This window comes from Adelges cooleyi, unplaced genomic scaffold, assembly GCF_023614345.1.
Source record: "Adelges cooleyi isolate 19-005CV unplaced genomic scaffold, UGA_ACOO_1.1 ACOO_flye_CR_arks_rails_tigmint_CR_PRNA_9, whole genome shotgun sequence".
Lineage (NCBI taxonomy): Eukaryota > Metazoa > Arthropoda > Insecta > Hemiptera > Adelgidae > Adelges > Adelges cooleyi.
This window is the reverse complement of record NW_026096579.1, coordinates 15478565-15498157: the sequence shown is the minus strand read 5'-3', so window position 1 is coordinate 15498157 and position 19593 is coordinate 15478565. Positions and strand designations below refer to the sequence as shown.

General features: G+C 30.1%; 1 protein-coding gene across 2 annotated transcripts; it reads left to right on the top strand.

Moving 5' to 3' along the window:
- The first annotated feature begins 262 nt into the window (after positions 1-262).
- LOC126846084 (E3 ubiquitin-protein ligase HECTD1) lies at positions 263-17197 on the top strand. 2 transcript variants are annotated; one of them, XM_050585201.1, is made up of 38 exons: positions 263-791; positions 2119-2289; positions 2404-2638; positions 2706-3093; positions 3312-3418; positions 3736-3794; positions 3873-4093; positions 4225-4524; positions 4592-4739; positions 5172-5310; positions 5494-5601; positions 7087-7263; positions 7337-7550; positions 7620-7655; positions 7739-7914; positions 8372-8542; positions 8684-8806; positions 8890-9129; positions 9207-9338; positions 9407-9940; positions 10024-10261; positions 10349-10525; positions 10600-10707; positions 11041-11201; positions 11601-11763; positions 11830-11999; positions 12090-12240; positions 12313-12582; positions 12730-12896; positions 12960-13112; positions 13377-13694; positions 13771-13901; positions 13989-14206; positions 14286-14499; positions 14566-14855; positions 15525-15795; positions 15889-16416; positions 16488-17197. In XM_050585201.1, the coding sequence occupies exons 2-38, from the start codon at positions 2150-2152 to the stop codon at positions 16768-16770; spliced, it is 7659 nt and encodes a 2552-aa protein (XP_050441158.1). In that variant the 5' UTR covers positions 263-791; positions 2119-2149; the 3' UTR covers positions 16771-17197. The 2 variants fall into 2 exon arrangements, with proteins under 2 accessions (XP_050441158.1, XP_050441159.1); XM_050585202.1 differs by lacking the exon at positions 5494-5601 and having other exon boundaries at positions 264-791.
- The last annotated feature ends 2396 nt before the right edge of the window (positions 17198-19593 follow it).

Genomic DNA, 19593 nt, shown 5'->3' with positions numbered 1-19593 from the left:
TTAATAGTACGATTTAAAAATATTATCGTATTTTTAAGTTATTTAAATAAAAATGTGTAAATATTAAATATTGTAAGCTAAAAACGTAATATTATCATTTATCACTTTAATAGAGGCAGCAGCTGCTGTCATAGATATTTGATAACAAACTGGGTTGTGATAAGAACCAGCAACACAGCTGTTCCGAAATCATGTTTTCCGGGTGTTAAATAGAAAATCGATTGGAAAATTTAACAACAATTACATGGTATTCATCGCAACTATTACCGTATAAGTATGCGGATTTATGAAAATTAATTATTGGTAATTTTTTTGGTTTTTTTTCCATCTAAAATCTCTTCAGCCCGAGATGTCGAACTTCAGCTGGTTAGCCTGAATAGGTATATATTGTACTTTGCATTACCCGCCGCCCCTCCACCCTTTGTTCGTTCTCCCGATATTACAGACCGTGGGTACAGTTTGTCGATGGCCATTGGGTTTTTGCGTTGTGTTATTGTTTCGCAGTTCGTTGATCGTTGTCGTTTTTCACTGGTCGTGACTTGTGTGCAATTGTGTGCGAATGCGAGCGTGTTTAAAATTGAAGTTATTGTTTAATTACACCGTATTGTAGTAACAATCATAAACCCGCTTTCATTGTAAACATTCACCGTACACGGCGTATGCGTAATCGTTAAAAACTGTGCACCAGCAGCAGCTCTCCATGTTTCCTCAATAAGTGTTTGCGGTTATGCCCCAATAACATGGCATTATCAATATCACTGCATCAATTATTATCGATAACGTTCATTAAGGTAAGTCGTCATAGATATATTTTGACGTTGTTATGTCTACGTGAATATCAAAGGAATTATTACCTTTGTCGCCCTTTGTTAGCTGTTTGTTTCCAAATGTTTGCCGGAGATTAAACGCAAAAGGGTAATAAGTAGGGAAATGTTTTTGTTATTAGGTCATAAGCTTAAATTATAATCAAATATTATATTAATGTATACCGAGTATCAGTTTAAGGTTTTGATCAAATAGTACCTATTGATTTTATTTTTGTACTTTGGGCTAATACTCTATAGTTAGTGATTAAAACTCATAATGAGTCATTAAAATTATGCACAGATTGACATTGCTTAAAATAGTGTTTTAAATATTTTTGCTTAAAATAACTCAATTAGTTATGGGAATTCTAATCTAAATCTGAATGAGGTTCATATGAGAATTTGAAGAAAACTACCTACAGACGTTTAACCTGATTACTAGGTATTTTTTGCTATATGCTTATTAAAATGTCTTTATACCTAGTTTTTTCTACGTTATTTATTCTTAAATTAAAATAAAAGGTTAGTAAAATAACTACTGACTTTGATAATAAGTAAATCCCTCCATTATTCTTTCAATATAATAGTTAATATTTGATCGTTTAAACCTGCCCTAGTTTTTTTTAGTCGTTCTACTGTGGTATGAGATGTTATTTTCCTTAAGAGATTTCAACTTATCGTTACATAGAAAATATATATTGCTATACCTATATAGGTTTTAATCTTTATAACTAAATGTTTTTATGTATGCTACTTTTTTATTTTATTTTAAATAACTGAATACTATATCATAAATTTCACATCTTGCTACTATTCCTAAGTAGCAATTTTTGTACTTTCAAATGTGTTTTAGTTTTAGATTATTTCGTAACAGACAAAAGAATAAAAGGTATGCAACTTATTTCAAATAATAAAACAAAAAAAAACATTTAAGGAAACCTTATTGTCTATTACAGCTATTTTTGAATGCTTGCCATAACCTTGATTTTGAATATCTACGTTTTTACTTATAAACCGGAGTCATAGCCAAATATTTAATATTTTACCTCCGGTAATTATTTGTATTAAGAAACAATGTGTGCTTGAAAGTTTAAATGATTCTTATACTATTTCCATCTAGCTATATTTCATTAAGTACGTATTATACCATTGAAAATGTAATAGGTAGTACATCCTAATCTTTAGCAGGTATAACACTTACCAAAAATGTAATTAATGAGTATTACAAAATTATAAACAATTAAAATTAGTTTTTTATTTACATGTATTGTTCTTAATTAATATAAAGTTTCCTTTTTATTGTATATTTTAGTTTTGACATCATACTATAACAATCATACAACATGGCTGATGTCGATCCTGAAACACTTCTGGAATGGCTCAATATGGGTCAGGGTGATGAAAGAGACATGCAGCTCATCGCTTTAGAGCAACTTTGCATGTTACTACTAATGTCTGATAATGTTGACAGATGCTTCGAAGTGTAAGTAACTATTGTGGTCAATTTAACTATTACTCTACATTGATTCAAGATATACATAGATTCTACATAGATTCAAACTAAAAGTTATTATTTATGTTAATATGTATTGATTAGGTGTCCACCGCGATCATTTTTACCAGCTCTTTGTCGCATTTTTCTTGATGAAAGTGCCCCTGATAGTGTACTAGAAGTCACTGCTCGTGCAATTACTTACTATTTAGATGTATCCGCTGAGTGCACCAGACGTATTGTTGCCATTGACGGAGCATTGAAAGCTATCTGTAATCGACTAGAAGTAACGGACATTAATTCTCGTACGAATAAAGATTTGGCTGAGCAATGTTGTAAAGTATGTATAGGTAACATATTTCATTCTACAGTTTAATTATTTTCAACTTTATTTTGTTATAATTTAGGTATTGGAACTTATTTGTACTCGAGAAGCCGGCGCAGTGTTTGAAGCAGGAGGTCTTAGTTCAGTGTTGTTGTTCATAAGTGATGCCGGTTCTTGTGTGCACAAAGATACTTTGCATTCGGCTATGACTGTTGTTTCTAGACTATGTACTAAAATGGAACCCAATGAAGTCTCTTTACCAACATGCGTTGAATCTCTTTCTACTATGCTAAAACATGATGATACTCATGTTGCCGATGGAGCTTTGAGGTGCTTCGCATCACTTTCTGATAGATTTACACGACGGGGGATTGATCCTGCACCTTTAGCTCAACATGGTCTCTTAAATGAATTGATACTTCGTTTGTCTTCAGCAGCTGGACCGGCTACCACCAACATTGGGACACCTGGTAAACATACCATTTTTGTTTATTATTTATATAATTTATATTATAAACCAAAAATTCTCTACCTGGTTGTCATATTAATTATTACATTTTAAACAAAACTACCATTATAGTGTAGAATGTTAAATAAAATGTAATGCTTAGCTGTTATCACTTATTGTGCCGAGTCAGTAGCATTTTAGAATTGGCAAATGGTAATTGTATTGACTTATTTATTTTAGGTTTGAACGCAAATACTTCAACTACTGAGGTTAAGTCATCACAGTCCATATCTACAGTTATAAGTTTATTAACAACTCTTTGCCGTGGATCCAAATCCGTATCTCATGTATGTAGTTTAAAATCGTATTATTTTTAACTATAAAAAAAAAATAAGCCAGTTAATAATAGTATTATCCAAGTAGTTTTTATCTTAATTGTCTGTTCAAGGTTAAATATTTGTATGGTTTATCTATTTATTGTATATTAAATATATTATATAATTAAGTAAAGTAGTTAGAAGATAAATATTATCAAGATGAAAATAGTATAACTCTTTGAAAAACTATTTAGCTAATTACTATTGACTAACTATGTTACCTATACCTACAAATTATATTTAGGTACCTAAAATTGTCTAAAGTTGTTTTTAATTTTTGTCATTAGGATTTATTTCGATCAAATCTAGCCGATGCTATTGAAAAGGCTTTAAAAGGCGATGAAAGGTAATAATATTTAAAACTAAAATTATAGTATTATAATAAATAGTCAGGAATAAAAATTATATTAATGTGTTGTTGTAGATGTTGTCTAGATACAATGCGACTAGTTGATTTGTTACTTGTGTTGCTACTGGAAGGACGTGATGCAGTATCTTGGAGTACAGTCGCTTGTTCGAGTGCTAACCCTTTATTACCAAAACTACGCCGCTTGGATTCTAGTGCAGAAAAATCTCAACGACATTTAATCGATTGCATTAGGAGTAAGGATACCGAAGCATTGATGGAAGCCGTCAATTCTGGTGGTATAAATAATATAATATGATTTTACTTACATTACTTGCTCATATTAATCTAATAGTATTAAAATTAAATTATTACTGTTACATTTCTATTACTTTAGACTATATCATTTTAATCGATTTTTTTTTATTAGCTATTGATGTAAATTTTGTGGACGAAGTTGGACAAACTTTACTGAATTGGGCTTCTGCTTTTGGCACTCAAGAAATGGTAGAATATTTGTGTTCCAAAGGAGCCGATGTTAACAAAGGCCTTAGATCCTCATCTTTGCATTATGCTGCGTGTTTCGGACGCCCATCTATAGCCAAGATACTTCTGAAAAATGGTGCCAATCCTGAACTCCGTGACGAAGAAGGTAAAACGCCACTTGATAAGGCAAGAGAACGAATGGATGAAGGTCATCGCGAAGTCGCTACTATCTTAGAATCACCAGGTTTGTTGAATGAAGGAAATTTGTATTTTATGTGATCTAATGTTTGATGTTATTTATTCTTATTTAGAGTGGTTGATGTCTTCTAAAAATGAATCTGGTCAATCCATAGAGTCTAAAGAGCCAAAAGGTGATCCAGAAATGGCTGCAATATATCTTAAACGATTAATGCCAATTTTTTGCCATACCTTCCAGTCGACTATGCTGCCTTCTATCAGGTACATTTCTATTTAAATAAATACTTCAAAATCAGGTATATTATGTGGTTATTAGATTGTGTGATTTAATAGAAGTAAGTTGAAGCTTTCACGGATTGAAATATCACATGAATAATTTTCGGATATATCCGAAAATTATTCATGTGAGAAGTAAGTTTTTAAAGTTTCCTCCAAAGAAGGACATTTTTTCCTCTGCCTTTTTTTTGAAGTGCAGTTTTAAAAATAGATTGAAAGTGTTAAGTATCATGATTATGAAAAAAAACTGATTAGTCATTTTTTATTATTTATAAGAAATCCCCTAAAAAACTGCTATAAAAGTCTTTATTTTAGAACTAAGTTTGTTTTAATTAAAGTTTTTACCAATAATAATTACTCTTTATGTGTTTATGACGTATGCTTACTTATTAATTTTGAATTTTTGTCCCTTCACAGGAGAACATCTTTATCATTAATTAAAAAAATGGTACATTACATCAAGTCAGATTGGTTGGAAGACATATGCAAAACTGACTGCCCTACTAACTTGGCTCCATTGTTAGTTGAAGTGCTTGCTACAGTACTTGATAACGAAGTAATTATTTTCAACATTTTACAACTTGATTAAAAATTTTAGTTTTTTTTTCTATAAACCGAGTGCAAATTTAATGAAACTACGGTAATATATTTTTAGTTAGTGAAGAATTTATTATAATTTACTCTAAGCAGAAAACAATGAAAATATAGTGCTTTATTTTTCCAATTAACTTTATTCCAGGATAAGACTTGGCTGTTATACTCTGATATGAGTGGCGAGTGCGAGAGATACTTGCCTCGCAAGCTCTACAAGATGTTAATTATTAAAAAAAATTATAAATCTTTGATGGTAAAAATTATGTAATTGTTTTGCACGCCTCATAGAACAATATAACTTAGGATATTATGCACATTTTGTAATGATAAAGGTTCTTTAATATTACAAATTTGAGTGGATGTATTTTTACCATAGACCATACTACTTTAGTATCTAAACAAACAGCATTATGCATCAAATAATTTCTTTGCCTTTGTTGCATAACAGACATTTTTTAAATCATACACTACTACACATGCTAACTAGAAAAGGATTTAATTTAGTTGAAATATAAATCAATATACTTTATATATACAGCAATGACTAGAGCTGTCATGGTTTAAAATAGTTACTTCAATCGTCCTAAACCTTTAATGATTTTTGAATTTAATATATTTTACATAACATCAAAAACAAAAAAAAAACAAATAACTAAGAAGTAAATGTTTTATGTACTATTTATTATTGTAAAAGTGTAATTAAATCAGTTTTTCTTAAACATATTAATGAAGTAATGCACTAAGCACTTGTGTAAAATATAAAACTATACCAAAATCAATAACAGCATTTATTCTCATAAAAAACTGATGTTAAAAGTATATGTATTTTTATGGTTTCATGATTTATTTATTTTTTTTTAAAGAATACATAATATAGACCTCCAAAGAATGTTGTTTTGATATTCTCGGTTTTGAGTTATTTTCTCGGTGGGCCCAAGTATTTTGTGTAAACAGTTATTATAAAATTCATTTTTATGAAAATTACTTCTTTTACCTTTCATAATTGTAACATACATAAATTATTTTCTTATTTTATTTTAAACAAACGTGTGTGTATTTTCATTACTAATTATACCTTATATATTCAATCTTAATGTAATACATAATTTTACTAATCAAAGGAAATTAAATAAAATGTACCTATGACTGTATATGTATACATATAATTTATTAACATTAGTTACAAAATGTAATTTTAATAATAAGCGAACTACATTTTACGTTTTATTTGTTATTTAGTTATCATAATTTATTTTTACCGGGTATCTCATTAACAATGAGCCAGGAAGTATACTACTAATTTCGTCAATATTTGAAAATTGTTTTGCCAATATATTATCTTTAAAGAAATTATCATAATATAAAAATTTCTGTTTGAGCATGAAAAAAATAACATAATAAGTGTAAGCCTAATTTACTAATTTTAACCATTTAATTAAAAATAATATTATAATATGTTTATTAGTATGTTATGTTTTCCGTTTTACTAATCTTACTCCCTTTATATAATAAAAATAAATAAATAATTACAACATAATTCTTAGCTATAATGTAGCATTTTAACTTTTGAACTTTGAATGTTACTTTTTTCATAAACACAATATTGGTAAAACAATTTAAAAAAATATTATATTTACTTAGAATGACTTATACTACTGGTTCTTAAATTGTCTTTGTATCATATATTTGTGTATAGAATATATTTTGCTGTTATTAACACTAGAATAACCAATTACAGGAAGATGATGATGGTCATGTTATTGCTTTGCAAACAATTAATGATCTTTTAATTAAATGCCAAGATATTTTTCTTGATCATTTCGCCCGTCTCGGGGTATTCTGTAAAGTTCAACAACTAATTGGACCTGAAACAAATATTGAAAAAGACAATATTCAGAAATGCGATGTCAAACAGGTACGCATTATAGCTCTCCGTTTTGTAAATCTCAAGTTATTATTTTTTATATTATGTATATATAATCTTTTAGTGTCAAATTGAGGATGCAAAAGAAATATTACCAGGTCATGCATATCATTGGAAAGATTGGTTTTTCTGTCGTGGTAGAGACTGCCTTTATGCATGGAATGATTATGTTATACTAGAATTATCAAATGGTAGTAATGGATGGTTTAGATTCATGATAAATGATAAGTTATCTACCATGTATTCCAGCGGAAGTCCCGAAGGACAATCTGATACAGGTACAGTATAATCATTTATATTACTACTTCAAATTGTTGATATTTGAAAATCTCCTTTCTTTTTTAAAGCCAAAAATAGACCAACAGATCCACCATCTTCAGACGGTAAATATACATTTATTTTACATTTTAAAAATGTTACTATTATAATAGTTGGATTATATTTAACTCCATCGTGCCAATTTCAGAAAATAAATCTGAATTCATTGAAAAATATTTGAAAGCCAAAGTGTTTGTTAAGTTACATACATTGAGTCAGCCAATATTAAGCGCTCCTGGGATAAACAGAATAGCTGTGGGAAACTGGATTCTTATTTCAAGAAAGGAACATGAATTAAACATTCAAAATTCTGATGGCTTACAAGTAATGATCTTGATACTAATAATTATGTTTAAGGATTAAATATAATGGATTTATGTATTTTCATAGTTACCATTATTTTATTATTTATTTTCTTTTTTAAAGAAGTTGCTACTATGACTAAAATATTTACCTTTAATTTTTCATAAAACTTTCGATAAAAAAAAAAGTAAAATATATGTAACAAAAACAAAGTCACTATTATCAATTTCATTCCTTTTATTATTTCTAATTAATAATAATTATGAGTGAGCACTTAAATTTTTAGGAAAATAAACTTAATATTATGATGTCGACATCAAATCTGTCCCTTTAAAAAAAAATATACATATAACATACAATGTTTGTTCTACATTGTGTTTGTACTTTAACCAATTTTTTTAACAATACTCCTTTTTAGGTGCTTGCAAGACTTTTTTATATTTAATAAGTTATTTATTTATTTATTTTTTTTTTTAAGCAAATAACTACATTAACTAATGGAACAAATGGCTTTTCATTTCAATCAAATCGAGGCAATCAACATATGTTTACTGGTTTAGCACCACTGAAAAGTGATTTTACTTCAGGTTGGGAAACTGTTAAAAAAGCTAATGTAGTACCAACCAAGTCTGAAACGATTGGACAAAAGGTAAAAGTATATATTTAAATTCAATATGTCAAACGATTTATTTATTATTTAACTTCCATTTATATTTATTTAACATTGTAATTTTTGTATAAAACAGCGAATCCCATTTTTAAAATAACTAACTTACCTAATTCGTTTTAGATCCGAAAACAAGCTCAAGAAATATATGAAAAATTCTTCAAGGCAGCACAGGCTCAACCAAGAGGTGTTGTTGCTAGGTTGGGAAAAATTGTGTCTGCAATTGAATTTTGTATACAAAATCAGGTATAGCACAATTAACAAAATAAAATAATTTTCTATATTTTATTTATACTTATTTCACGGTTATTTTATGTTCATTTTTCCAGTCTTCTGTAACTGATGAAAAATTAAATAAAGAGCATTGGACTACAACCCTGTACAAAGCAATTTCAGATTTAAAACAACTATTAATGGAAGATGAAGGCAGTGTTTCAGCTTTTGAAATATACAGTAGTGGCTTAGTTGAAGTTTTACTGCAACTCCTAACGACTTATCACCAGAATAAGAGTGATACATTAGGAGACTTACAAGATCTGAGACTTGATATTTTTGTCAAATGTTTCAAAGTAAATACTAACAAATTAAAAAAAAAACCTGTAATATAATGTATTTGAATATTAATCTGATATTTTTGTTTTGCTAGGAAAAGAAAAGTGAAAAAAGTTCTGAAACTTGTGCTTCTGTTTTAGTTCAAAAACTTATATCAGTTTTAGAATCTATTGAAAGATTGCCTGTATATTTGTATGAGTCACCTGGTGCTTTCCATGGACTACAGGTGGATTTTTAAAATATATTTTCAAATCTTTTTAATCTATTTAAAACTTGTTTTAAAATATTTTTTAGATTTTGTCGCGACGTGTTAGATTCCGTTTAGAGAAAGCAGTTAAGGAAACAACTTTAGTTGATCGTACTGGTAGAGGATTACGAATGGAGCCACTTACAACTGTACAACAGCTCGAGAAGCATTTATTAAAAATGGTTGCGAAACAGTGGTATGATCATGAACGCTCTTCTTACAATTTCGTGAAAAAACTTAAGGACAAAAACAATTTGCCTATAAAATTCAAACACTATTATGACTTTGACAAAAATGGCATACTCTATTGGGTCGGAACAAATGGAAAAACATCAATTGACTGGGTAAATCCAGGTCAATATGGTCTTATGTTAGTCCAGTCGTCCGATGGTCGCAATTTACCTTACGGTCAAGTGGAAGACATTCTGAGCAGAGATTCAGTCGCAATAAACTGTCATTCAAACGATGATAGCAAAGCGTGGTTTTCAATCGATTTAGGTTTGTGGGTAATACCAACAGAATATACACTGAGACATGCTAGAGGATATGGCCGGTCAGCTCTTCGAAATTGGTTGTTTCAAGTAAATAAAATAATAGATTCTAACATAAAATATTTTTTTTTAAATTTATTATAACACTATTTTTTTTTAATCTAAAACTTTAGATGTCTAAAGATGGAACCAACTGGACTACATTGTACACGCACATGGATGACACTGCTTTAAATGAACCGGGCAATACTGCTACATGGTCGATAGAAATTAATGATAAAGAAGAAAATCAAGGATGGCGTTATATAAGAATTCAACAAAATGGCAAAAATGCTTCGGGTCAAACTCATTATCTTTCTTTATCTGGTTTTGAAATTTATGGAACCGTTACTGGCGTTTGTGAAGACCTAGGTAAGAAAGCTAAATTAATAATTGTTATTTTCACAGTAAAGTAAATACTATGAAATTTTAAAACTAAACAATTGATACTTCTTTTAGGGAAAGCAGCTAAAGAAGTTGAAGCAAATCTCAAACGTCAAAGACGCCTGTTTAAAGCACAGATGTTCAAACAAATGGTAACAGGTGCTAGGGTGATGCGTGGCATTGATTGGAAATGGAGGGATCAAGATGGTAACCCACCATGTGTGGGAACAGTTACAGGAGATTTACATAATGGTAAATAATAAGCATCCAGTAATAGCTGATTGTTTTGATATAAAGTAGTAAATTGAAAACAATATTGGGGTTAGGTTGGATAGATGTTATGTGGGATCATGGAGTTACAAATTCATACCGAATGGGTGCTGAAGGGAAGTATGATCTGCGACTTATCAGTGAACCCCAAACTACATCCGCCCGTATGTTAAAAATAGTGAACCTAAAAAATCTAAACCAGTTTCTATTTGTTTAGTTTAATTTGTTTTTAGTTATTATTATTTTTTTACGCATGCATACCCCTATTTTTGATTGTGTACCATAAACTATACATATATGATATAGGTTACATATTTAAACAAATATACTATTTAAAGTAGGACATCATATAGCTATAGAAGTTGCACTATTACAGTTAACTTTCAACACTATTTCCCCATTTTTTGTTTATTTATTTGCCTTGGCATGTTTATGATTTTTGCAATTTGTGTTTATTTATTTTATGTAACTTAATTGAAAATTATTTTTTGTTTTAGCTAAATTTAAATGCAGTAGTCCTAATGCTACATTTTCTAACATGACAAGAATGTCCACATCGACTCCTAGTTTACCTGAAGCTGCCAACGATGGTTCCAGCAGTAATATTTCAGTAGCAAGTATTGATCAATCGGCATCTGCTGATAACTTAGCGGTCAAGGTAAAATATCTATTTTTATTTTTTTATTTAATATAATAAATCAGTATACATCTTTAACTATTTGGTATTTTATAAAGAAATACTTATTATTTTTTTATTAAAGAATGTCTACATATTATCTATGTAAATACTTAATTTTTATTGCAAAGCCAACCTCTCTCTCCCCTTCATCAAAACTATTTCCTATTGGCAATGTAACATTTTGCTGTTAGTTTATTATTCATAACATTGATTAAATATTCATTTTTAATATGTAAATAAAATATATATTTTAACTTTTAAGAATAGTATTTAATCAATGTTCATAGTTTTAAACTATTAAAATTATGAGATTTTTAAAACACTTTTTTTATAATTAAAGTTTTTTTTTTATAAATAATTAAATTGTTATTATTATAGCAAGCGGCTCAACATTTAAGTGATAGCATAATGTCTGTTATGAGGATGGATCCTTCATCGATAACCCCAGGTCCAACTAATCAATTGGATAGTTCACTTCGGATAGTTGTTCATCCTACACCTTCGGTTGATCTTGCGACAATTGTGGAATCTACATCAAATGGTTAATAATAAATTTAACTAATTTTTACATTAAACATTATTTAAATTATTTAATTTTGTATTCCAGATGAAACTCAGCAAAATATTGAAAATAACAAAAAGAATAGCAACTATTTCGAAGAAGAATTTTTACCAGCTTTAGGCAAAGTAAAACCGACTTACAGACGAAGCTCTGTCACTAGCTTAGTCCATACACTGCAATCAATTCAGTTTGATAATCCGTCTCCTAACAATAAAGTAAATATTTCATTTCATATTGCCCAGAATAAAAATCTTGTATTACATTGAGTAATATTTTGAATTTAATATGTATATATTTTTTCCCAGCCAAATCCTAAAGATAAACCTATAATTATTATGCAACATAATACACAAGATGCCCCAAATGCTCAAATTCAAGATCTGCCTTCTGATACTTTAATCAATAATGCAAATAATTCTGCTTTCAATACAGAGTTATCTAATCAAAGAAGTTCAGGTAAATTCTAAAAACTAATAACTTAATTTTCATAACATTAACATATTTATGATGTAATTATTTCTGGTGCAGAAAAAGAAAAGAAAGAAGAAAGCCGAAACAGCACTTCGTATCCAATGAGTGTTAGTGTACCGAATTTAGCCTCAAATGGTACACCAAAATCACAAGCAGATATTCCGATGCAAAAACCGCTAGCTGAAGCCTACGCACCTTACCAAAAACATAGGAACTTTGACCGGAATAATAGTCATAACAATCAGAATCAAATTAACCATTTACCTCAAAGAGTTCCAACTTCGGTATCTAGTCTAGTTCGTTTAGCTCTATCCACTAATTTCCCAAGTATGTAGTATTAATGTATTATAAATGTTACCTCTGTTATTAATTAATATTTTTAAATACTATGAAGTTTAAACTTGTTATTTTGTTGTTGCAAGTTGTTAAATGTGATAATTGTACTCGAAACTATAAAGAAACATTTTATTTTAGGTGGTCTGCTTCAAACAGCACAAAGTTATCCTAGTCTCTCGGCTAGTAATTCAACAAATAACTCGTGCTCCATAACAACAATTGCAAATGGGGCATTTTGTGTCGGTGAAGCTCTTACAATGAGTCTTGCGTCCACATCCAGTGACAGTGAACAAGTCAGTTTAGAAGTCAGTGTCTATAAATTATTTTAGAAAATATATTTACTCATTTATATGGATATTTTTGCTTAGGATTTTTTGGACAGCGTTCGCGCTCCTGCTTTGTTTGCTGAACTTGAAGACGACGAAGAAATTGTCGAAGACGAAGATATGCCAGATGATGATGAGAATGAAGATGAACAAGAGTATGAAGAGGTAATGGTCTCCAGAAATCTACTTGCTATGGTAAGAATATACTTATTGGAGATGTGGATAACATTATTTAAGTTATGTAGGTTCATTATGTGTGTTCATCATTACCAAGCTTTTAGGCTTGAATATTCATTTTTGTTTGTCATTTCAATAGAAATAACCATCTTCTTTTTGCTTTTTTCAAATCTGATAAAAATTATATGTAACTTGAGGTTATTCTTATAATCTTATGTTTAGATAGGTTTACAGGGTTAATGTTTATCAACATATTAATATAAATATTGTTCCTTTTTTTAGGAAGAAGAAGCCTATGAAGCCCAACATGCTGCTATTGCTAGTATTGTGGGTGCTGATAGATGTGGTAATCCGTATAAAAGACGATCGTGGGATGATGAATACGTGCTAAGAAGAGAATTTACCGCACTAATACCCGCATTCGATCCCCGACCCGGACGTACCAATGTTAATCAGACATCAGATTTAGAAGTTTTAGCGCCTCCAGAGGACGAGAATGATGAAGTACCTGATGTTTTCTTTGAAGATAAAAGTAGTGTTGTTAACCAATCGTCGTTGCCAAAGCTTAAACTGACATTAAAAGGACCAAATTTGCCAGGCGTAAGTTATTAACCTTAAACATTTAATGAATACCTGTTCAATGTGATCAGCTAATATTTGATGATATAAATTTTAGGTAAAAGATGTGGAGGTTGAACTTAAAGATCCTAATTGGACCATATTCCACGCTGTTCAAAAATTAGCGCAGTTGGCTGATCTTGGAAGTCGGCAAGAAAGGTCTAGACGGATTTGGGAACCTACATATACGTAAGTTATAAATGATGGTTATATGTAAATTAATAGACCCATGTTTTGTCATGTCTAATTAGTAACTTTAAATTTCTTATTTAACAGTATTATTTATGAAGAACAAACAAATGAATCACAAGAGTTTGGTCCTGAAATTGATAACCATTGGGATTCTGATATACCTATATTTTCTACACGTACTCAATTGAGTAATACTGGTTGTACAGTTGATCATGTACTACAACTGTTACGGCAACTTCATAATCTTTCCATTAATCCATTGATCTCCTTATTAAAACCATGTACCAACGACTTTTTCAAAGGTAAAAAAAAAACCAAATTTTATTAGATTTCTTAAATGAACTATGTTGACTATGTTGTTAAATAATATTTCACTTGTAGACCAAACTAAAGATGACGGTGAGCTGATGAATGGCGAAATATTCAACAGTAAAAAGATGACGAACAAACTTGTTCAGCAAATTCAAGACCCCTTGGTATTAAGTTCCGGTGCACTTCCATCTTGGTGTGAACACTTAAATCTTTCCTATTCATTTTTATTTCCTTTTGAAACCAGGCATTTATACTTCAACTGCACAGCTTTTGGGCCATCCAGGTAATGTCATAATATTTCTCCTTGACTATTTTGAATAAAAAAATTTAACTAAGTATATTTTTTCAGATCCATTGTTTGGTTACAATCACAACGTGAAAACGTAGAACGCCATCGTACAGGTTCTAGTTTGCCGTTGAGGCGTGAAGAGGAGTACAGAGTTGGTCGTTTAAAACACGATCGTGTTCGCATTCCTCGTAGTGAAGATATTTTGGCGTGGAGTAGACAACTCATGAGAGCTCACATTGACCGCCAAACCGTTTTAGAAGTTGAGTTTATGGGAGAAGAAGGAACCGGTTTAGGTCCTACATTAGAGTTTTATTCATTAATCGCTGCAGAATTTCAACGCAAAAATCTCTGTAAGTAAATTAATTTTTTTAAATTTGTACATGAGGGTCATTCAAAAAATTATGCCTGTTTTATTTTTAGTTTTTTTTTCCACAAAATTATAACATTTGTATACAACTATTTTTTAACGTAATTTATGATCGTTTGATACATTTTCTATACCTTTGGATTAGCTATTAACTCATCCTCCATCTCTCTTGTTCAAATCCAAACAACTTCTTTGATGTCTTCATCAGTTGGGAAATATTCTCCAGCTAAGCATTTTTCAATTCAGAGAATTTGAATTTCCGAATGTCACACTTACATGAGTTAAGAAAATTAGGTGCGGTAAACAAAGAGGAGGTACAGCTCACAACTCACTTGGCAGTTTGGCACTAAGAGATTTTCATCTTTTCTCCAAATTAAAAAATGCTTAGAGATCACTTCACAACTGATGAATACTTAGCAGCTGTTTGAAATTAGCAAGAGAGATAGCGCATAAGACCTTTAAGGAGGAATTACAAAAGCTGATCCTCAAGTATCAAAAATGTACCAAACGATCCGGTGACTGTCAAAAAATAGTTCTATATATTTATAACAAATCCTTTTAATCGTATTTTAAAATAAACAGGCATTACTTTCCAAACCACCCTTGTATACATTTTAAAACAGTATTTATTTATTATTTTATTAAAATCTAGGCATGTGGGTATGTAATGATGATCTGCTCGAAGAAACTAAACAAAGCAGTTGGCTAGAAGAAGGTGCTAAACCACCTGGCTACTACGTCAGACGCCCCGGAGGACTATATCCTGCGCCGTTGCCACAAGATTCGCCTTGTTGTGATAGAGCTGTAAAGCATTTCTGGTTTCTTGGAATGTTCCTGGCCAAAGTTCTTCAAGATAATCGTTTAATCGACCTTCCATTGTCTGTACCGTTCTTAAAACTTTTAACAAAGGCCAAAGATAATGAGTAAGTTGACAACATAAAAAAGTTTAAATTATTATTATTATATTATACACTAGTATAAGAGCTATTATTATTAACTAAATAACTCATTTATAGGTATGTCAGAATACTTAGTGATTCTGATTTGTTTGATATTGATGAAGAACAAGCAACATTTATAAAAAGCTTGAAAGGTTTGATTTTGTCAAAGGAAAAAATTTTGAACGATCCGTCTTTGAGTAATGAAGAAAAACAGCAACAAATTGAAAATTTACAATTTCAGTGTGGTGACACAGAAAAAGTTAACTTGGAAAATTTAAGTTTGAGCATGATTTATCTACCATCATCTTATTGCTTCCCGTTCACTTATATCGAACTAGTAGAAGACGGTCTTGCTAAGGATGTAAACATGGAAAATGTTGAACAGTATGTTAGCCTTTTAACCGATTTCATATTGGAAAAGGGTATAAAAAGGCAAATGGAAGCATTGAAAGCTGGTTTTTGTCGTGTCTTCTCGATTGAGAAATTAAATGCTTTCACACCACTAGAGCTCAGACGAATGTTATGTGGACAACAAGAACCAGAATGGACCAGAGAAGATTTATTGAATTATACCGAACCAAAGTTGGGATACAACAAAGAAAGGTAAACTATTGGTTTTGTATTGAAAAATAGAATTAGAAAAAATTATGTGTATTTTGGTATTTTTATTTTAGCCCCGGATTCTTACGTTTGGTGAACGTCCTCGAACAGATGAATTCTGAAGAACGTAAATCATTCTTACAATTCACAACCGGATGTTCGTCACTACCGCCCGGTGGTTTGGCCAATTTATATCCTAGGCTTACTGTGGTGCGTAAAGTTGATGCTGGTGCAGGAAGCTTCCCGTCGGTCAACACTTGTGTCCATTATCTGAAATTACCAGAGTATCCGGATGAACAGACTTTAAGGGAACGTTTATTAGCTGCGACGCTCGAGAAAGGGTTCCATCTTAATTAACCATGATGTGCTGCTGTAATTACTTATTATGTTAAATACTAAAAAAAATTATATTATTTTATCACATTAGAGTAAATTTAATTTATAATAGTATGTGTTGTGCACCATTTTCTTAAACAATTACATTTCTATGGCTGCTAACAAATAGTACCTCTATGTTTTGTCTGTCCCTAGCGGTGTTCCCTTCTATGTACCAGTGTGATACTGTGTTTTTTTTTTCTAAATGATTTATCTAATACCAACTGATTTGTGATGTTAAAATTTTTATTTTTAAGTGTTTTGTCGTAATAATAGTTCTATGGATTTAAGAGAATTAATTATTACAATTTGACGACTCATAATGTTTCGTGAATTTTTATTATAATTATTATTAAAGGAAAAACTTATCAAAAAATAAATTTAATGAATAAAAACGATTTAAATTACATTTTTCTTTGCAATATTCATTATCCAAAACCTGTATTATTATTCCGATCTATTTTATTATAATTATATTATAATACTTATAATATATTCATACTGGCATTCCTGTTCTGATTCACTACAAATAATTATATGGAAAATTCACCCAAAATACTATTGCTAAACTATTAGATAAAAATAATAAATATAAAATCATTATATAAACTTGGATTACGTATATAATTTTATTATTAATGTAATGCGGTAATAAAATTGTCCGAGGTCCGTGGCTATGCGTTATAATATTATGAAGGGGTTCAGTATTCAGATTAAAAGGTTAAGAACCCCAGCTGGCCTAGGGCATAGACCCGGAGGTAAGTATTTATCAAAGAAATAAAAAGTGCATTAAAATAAATTCGTACTGCGGTCTGCGAACCTCCACACACACACACACCAGCTCGCCAATACTTCCCACGATTTCAAAATCGTTAGAAGGAGTCGGATAATAGATTGGCATAAAAATTTTAAAACGCATGGATAATATATATTTATATATTCATTTGGAAAATATATATTTGTAAAACGGGTTACCGACCAGTTATTTTTGTTAGAAGGTTATTATAAAGTTTATAAAAAAAAAAATTCTAAATAATATCGAATAGGCTCGAATGAAAACTCACATTTAACACAAAAAATCATTTTTAATTTACAACCGTTTTCATGGTATTCAAAATTTTCAAGGACTAATCTAGAGACCGGTTTCGATAAGTTTTGGATTTTGAAACAAACTTAAAACACAACCGGGTTCATCGTGAAAATTCCATAAACGCACTTCCTTGTTGGCAACTTATTTTCTCATTTTTTAGAATATTATGCTATGTGTAATGTGATCGTGGCACGTGGGAAGACATTCTTTGATTACTAATAATTATTATTTTCTCAACTTGTTTACCGGTTATTACTAAGCACATTTAGCGCTTAAGTTTCTTTGTTCTGTTGAGGTCAATGCTAATTGTCCAGTAACAATGCTTAGTTTGTAGTAGTATTTTAACTAAATTAGTATAAAATCCTAGTTATTATAGAGATAATAACCCGGTTCATTTTGTTCCAAGTCTATTGAAGTTATCATAATGATATATGTGTCGTTTATTGTAAAAGTGAATTATCTCGTTGTAATTGAATTTTGAAATAACGAGCTTTTGGTACATTAATGTGTTTGAAAAACAATACAAGTTTTCACGTTCAGGGTTTTCTATTTTTTATTTATTTTTCCATTTATTGCAGTTCAGCTTTTCTTTTATAATGAAAGATAATATGACTAAATGTGACTCCATTAAGCAACAATATGTATATTTTAAAAATTTGGAGTAACACCACTTTTACAATAAACGACCAATATGTGTCTAACCTTTTATCCATCATATTATTTTATTATTGGACCAAATCTATCTTGTACACTCTCTGTGTAATAAATAAATCTATTAAGTGTTTAATTATTATTTCAAATATATTTTACTCTCATACTAACGAGGTAGTATACTATGTTTTGTACTCACCTAAGCGAGTGAAGAGGAGAGGACTTTTATTACTTTTAATGTGGTTTAGATAAATCGATATAGAGATTAAAAAATATGTGTTGCGGGTCCAGGTATAAAAAAAAGTCAAAATATGCGTTGTAAAACCAATTGGGCGGCATCCTTCACAGAGTGGGGAACTGAAATGGTAACAATGTACTTTTTTATTATTATTGTGCTTGTTATGAAAAATAACATGTTAACACGAACCATGGATACCTGTAATTTAGTTGTGGTTTTGCTATAACAACACATTGCGCAATAATTGCTGTTTTTGTTGTTTTTGAGAAGCTTACACGATAAGTATAATCATAAATTGGTAAATTGTTTCCAGAGGAAATTTATATTTAGCCGTGACCTCGAACCTAGCAAAAAAAATATCCTCATTTCTGACACAAGTGTGTGTGCCTAATTATAATTTTTGCACCTATACAATGTATTTTGTGTGCCAATTTTGTTTCTGCGTGCAAAATAAAAAACTTACCTACATAAACATTCGATTAAAGCTGCGGCCTTGCTATAACGGCCAAGTAGGTACCGAGAAAATAGATTTTCCTATTATATACCTAATGCCTATAATTGGCATGATTAATATTATATTAGGATTATAAATTACCACTAAAGTATGTGCCATTGACAACGTGAAGTTTTCAGTCAAGTTGTGAATTTACCGTATTTTGCTTTTTAATTTCAGATGTTACTTAATTTCATAAATGACAAAACAAGTGATTTTCCACGCTAACATGTTTTAATAAAAATAAAAATATATATTATTTATTATTATGGCATTACTTGGACCGAGCAAGAATGGAAATAAGGAAGTGAAAATAATTCGTTATCGTTTATA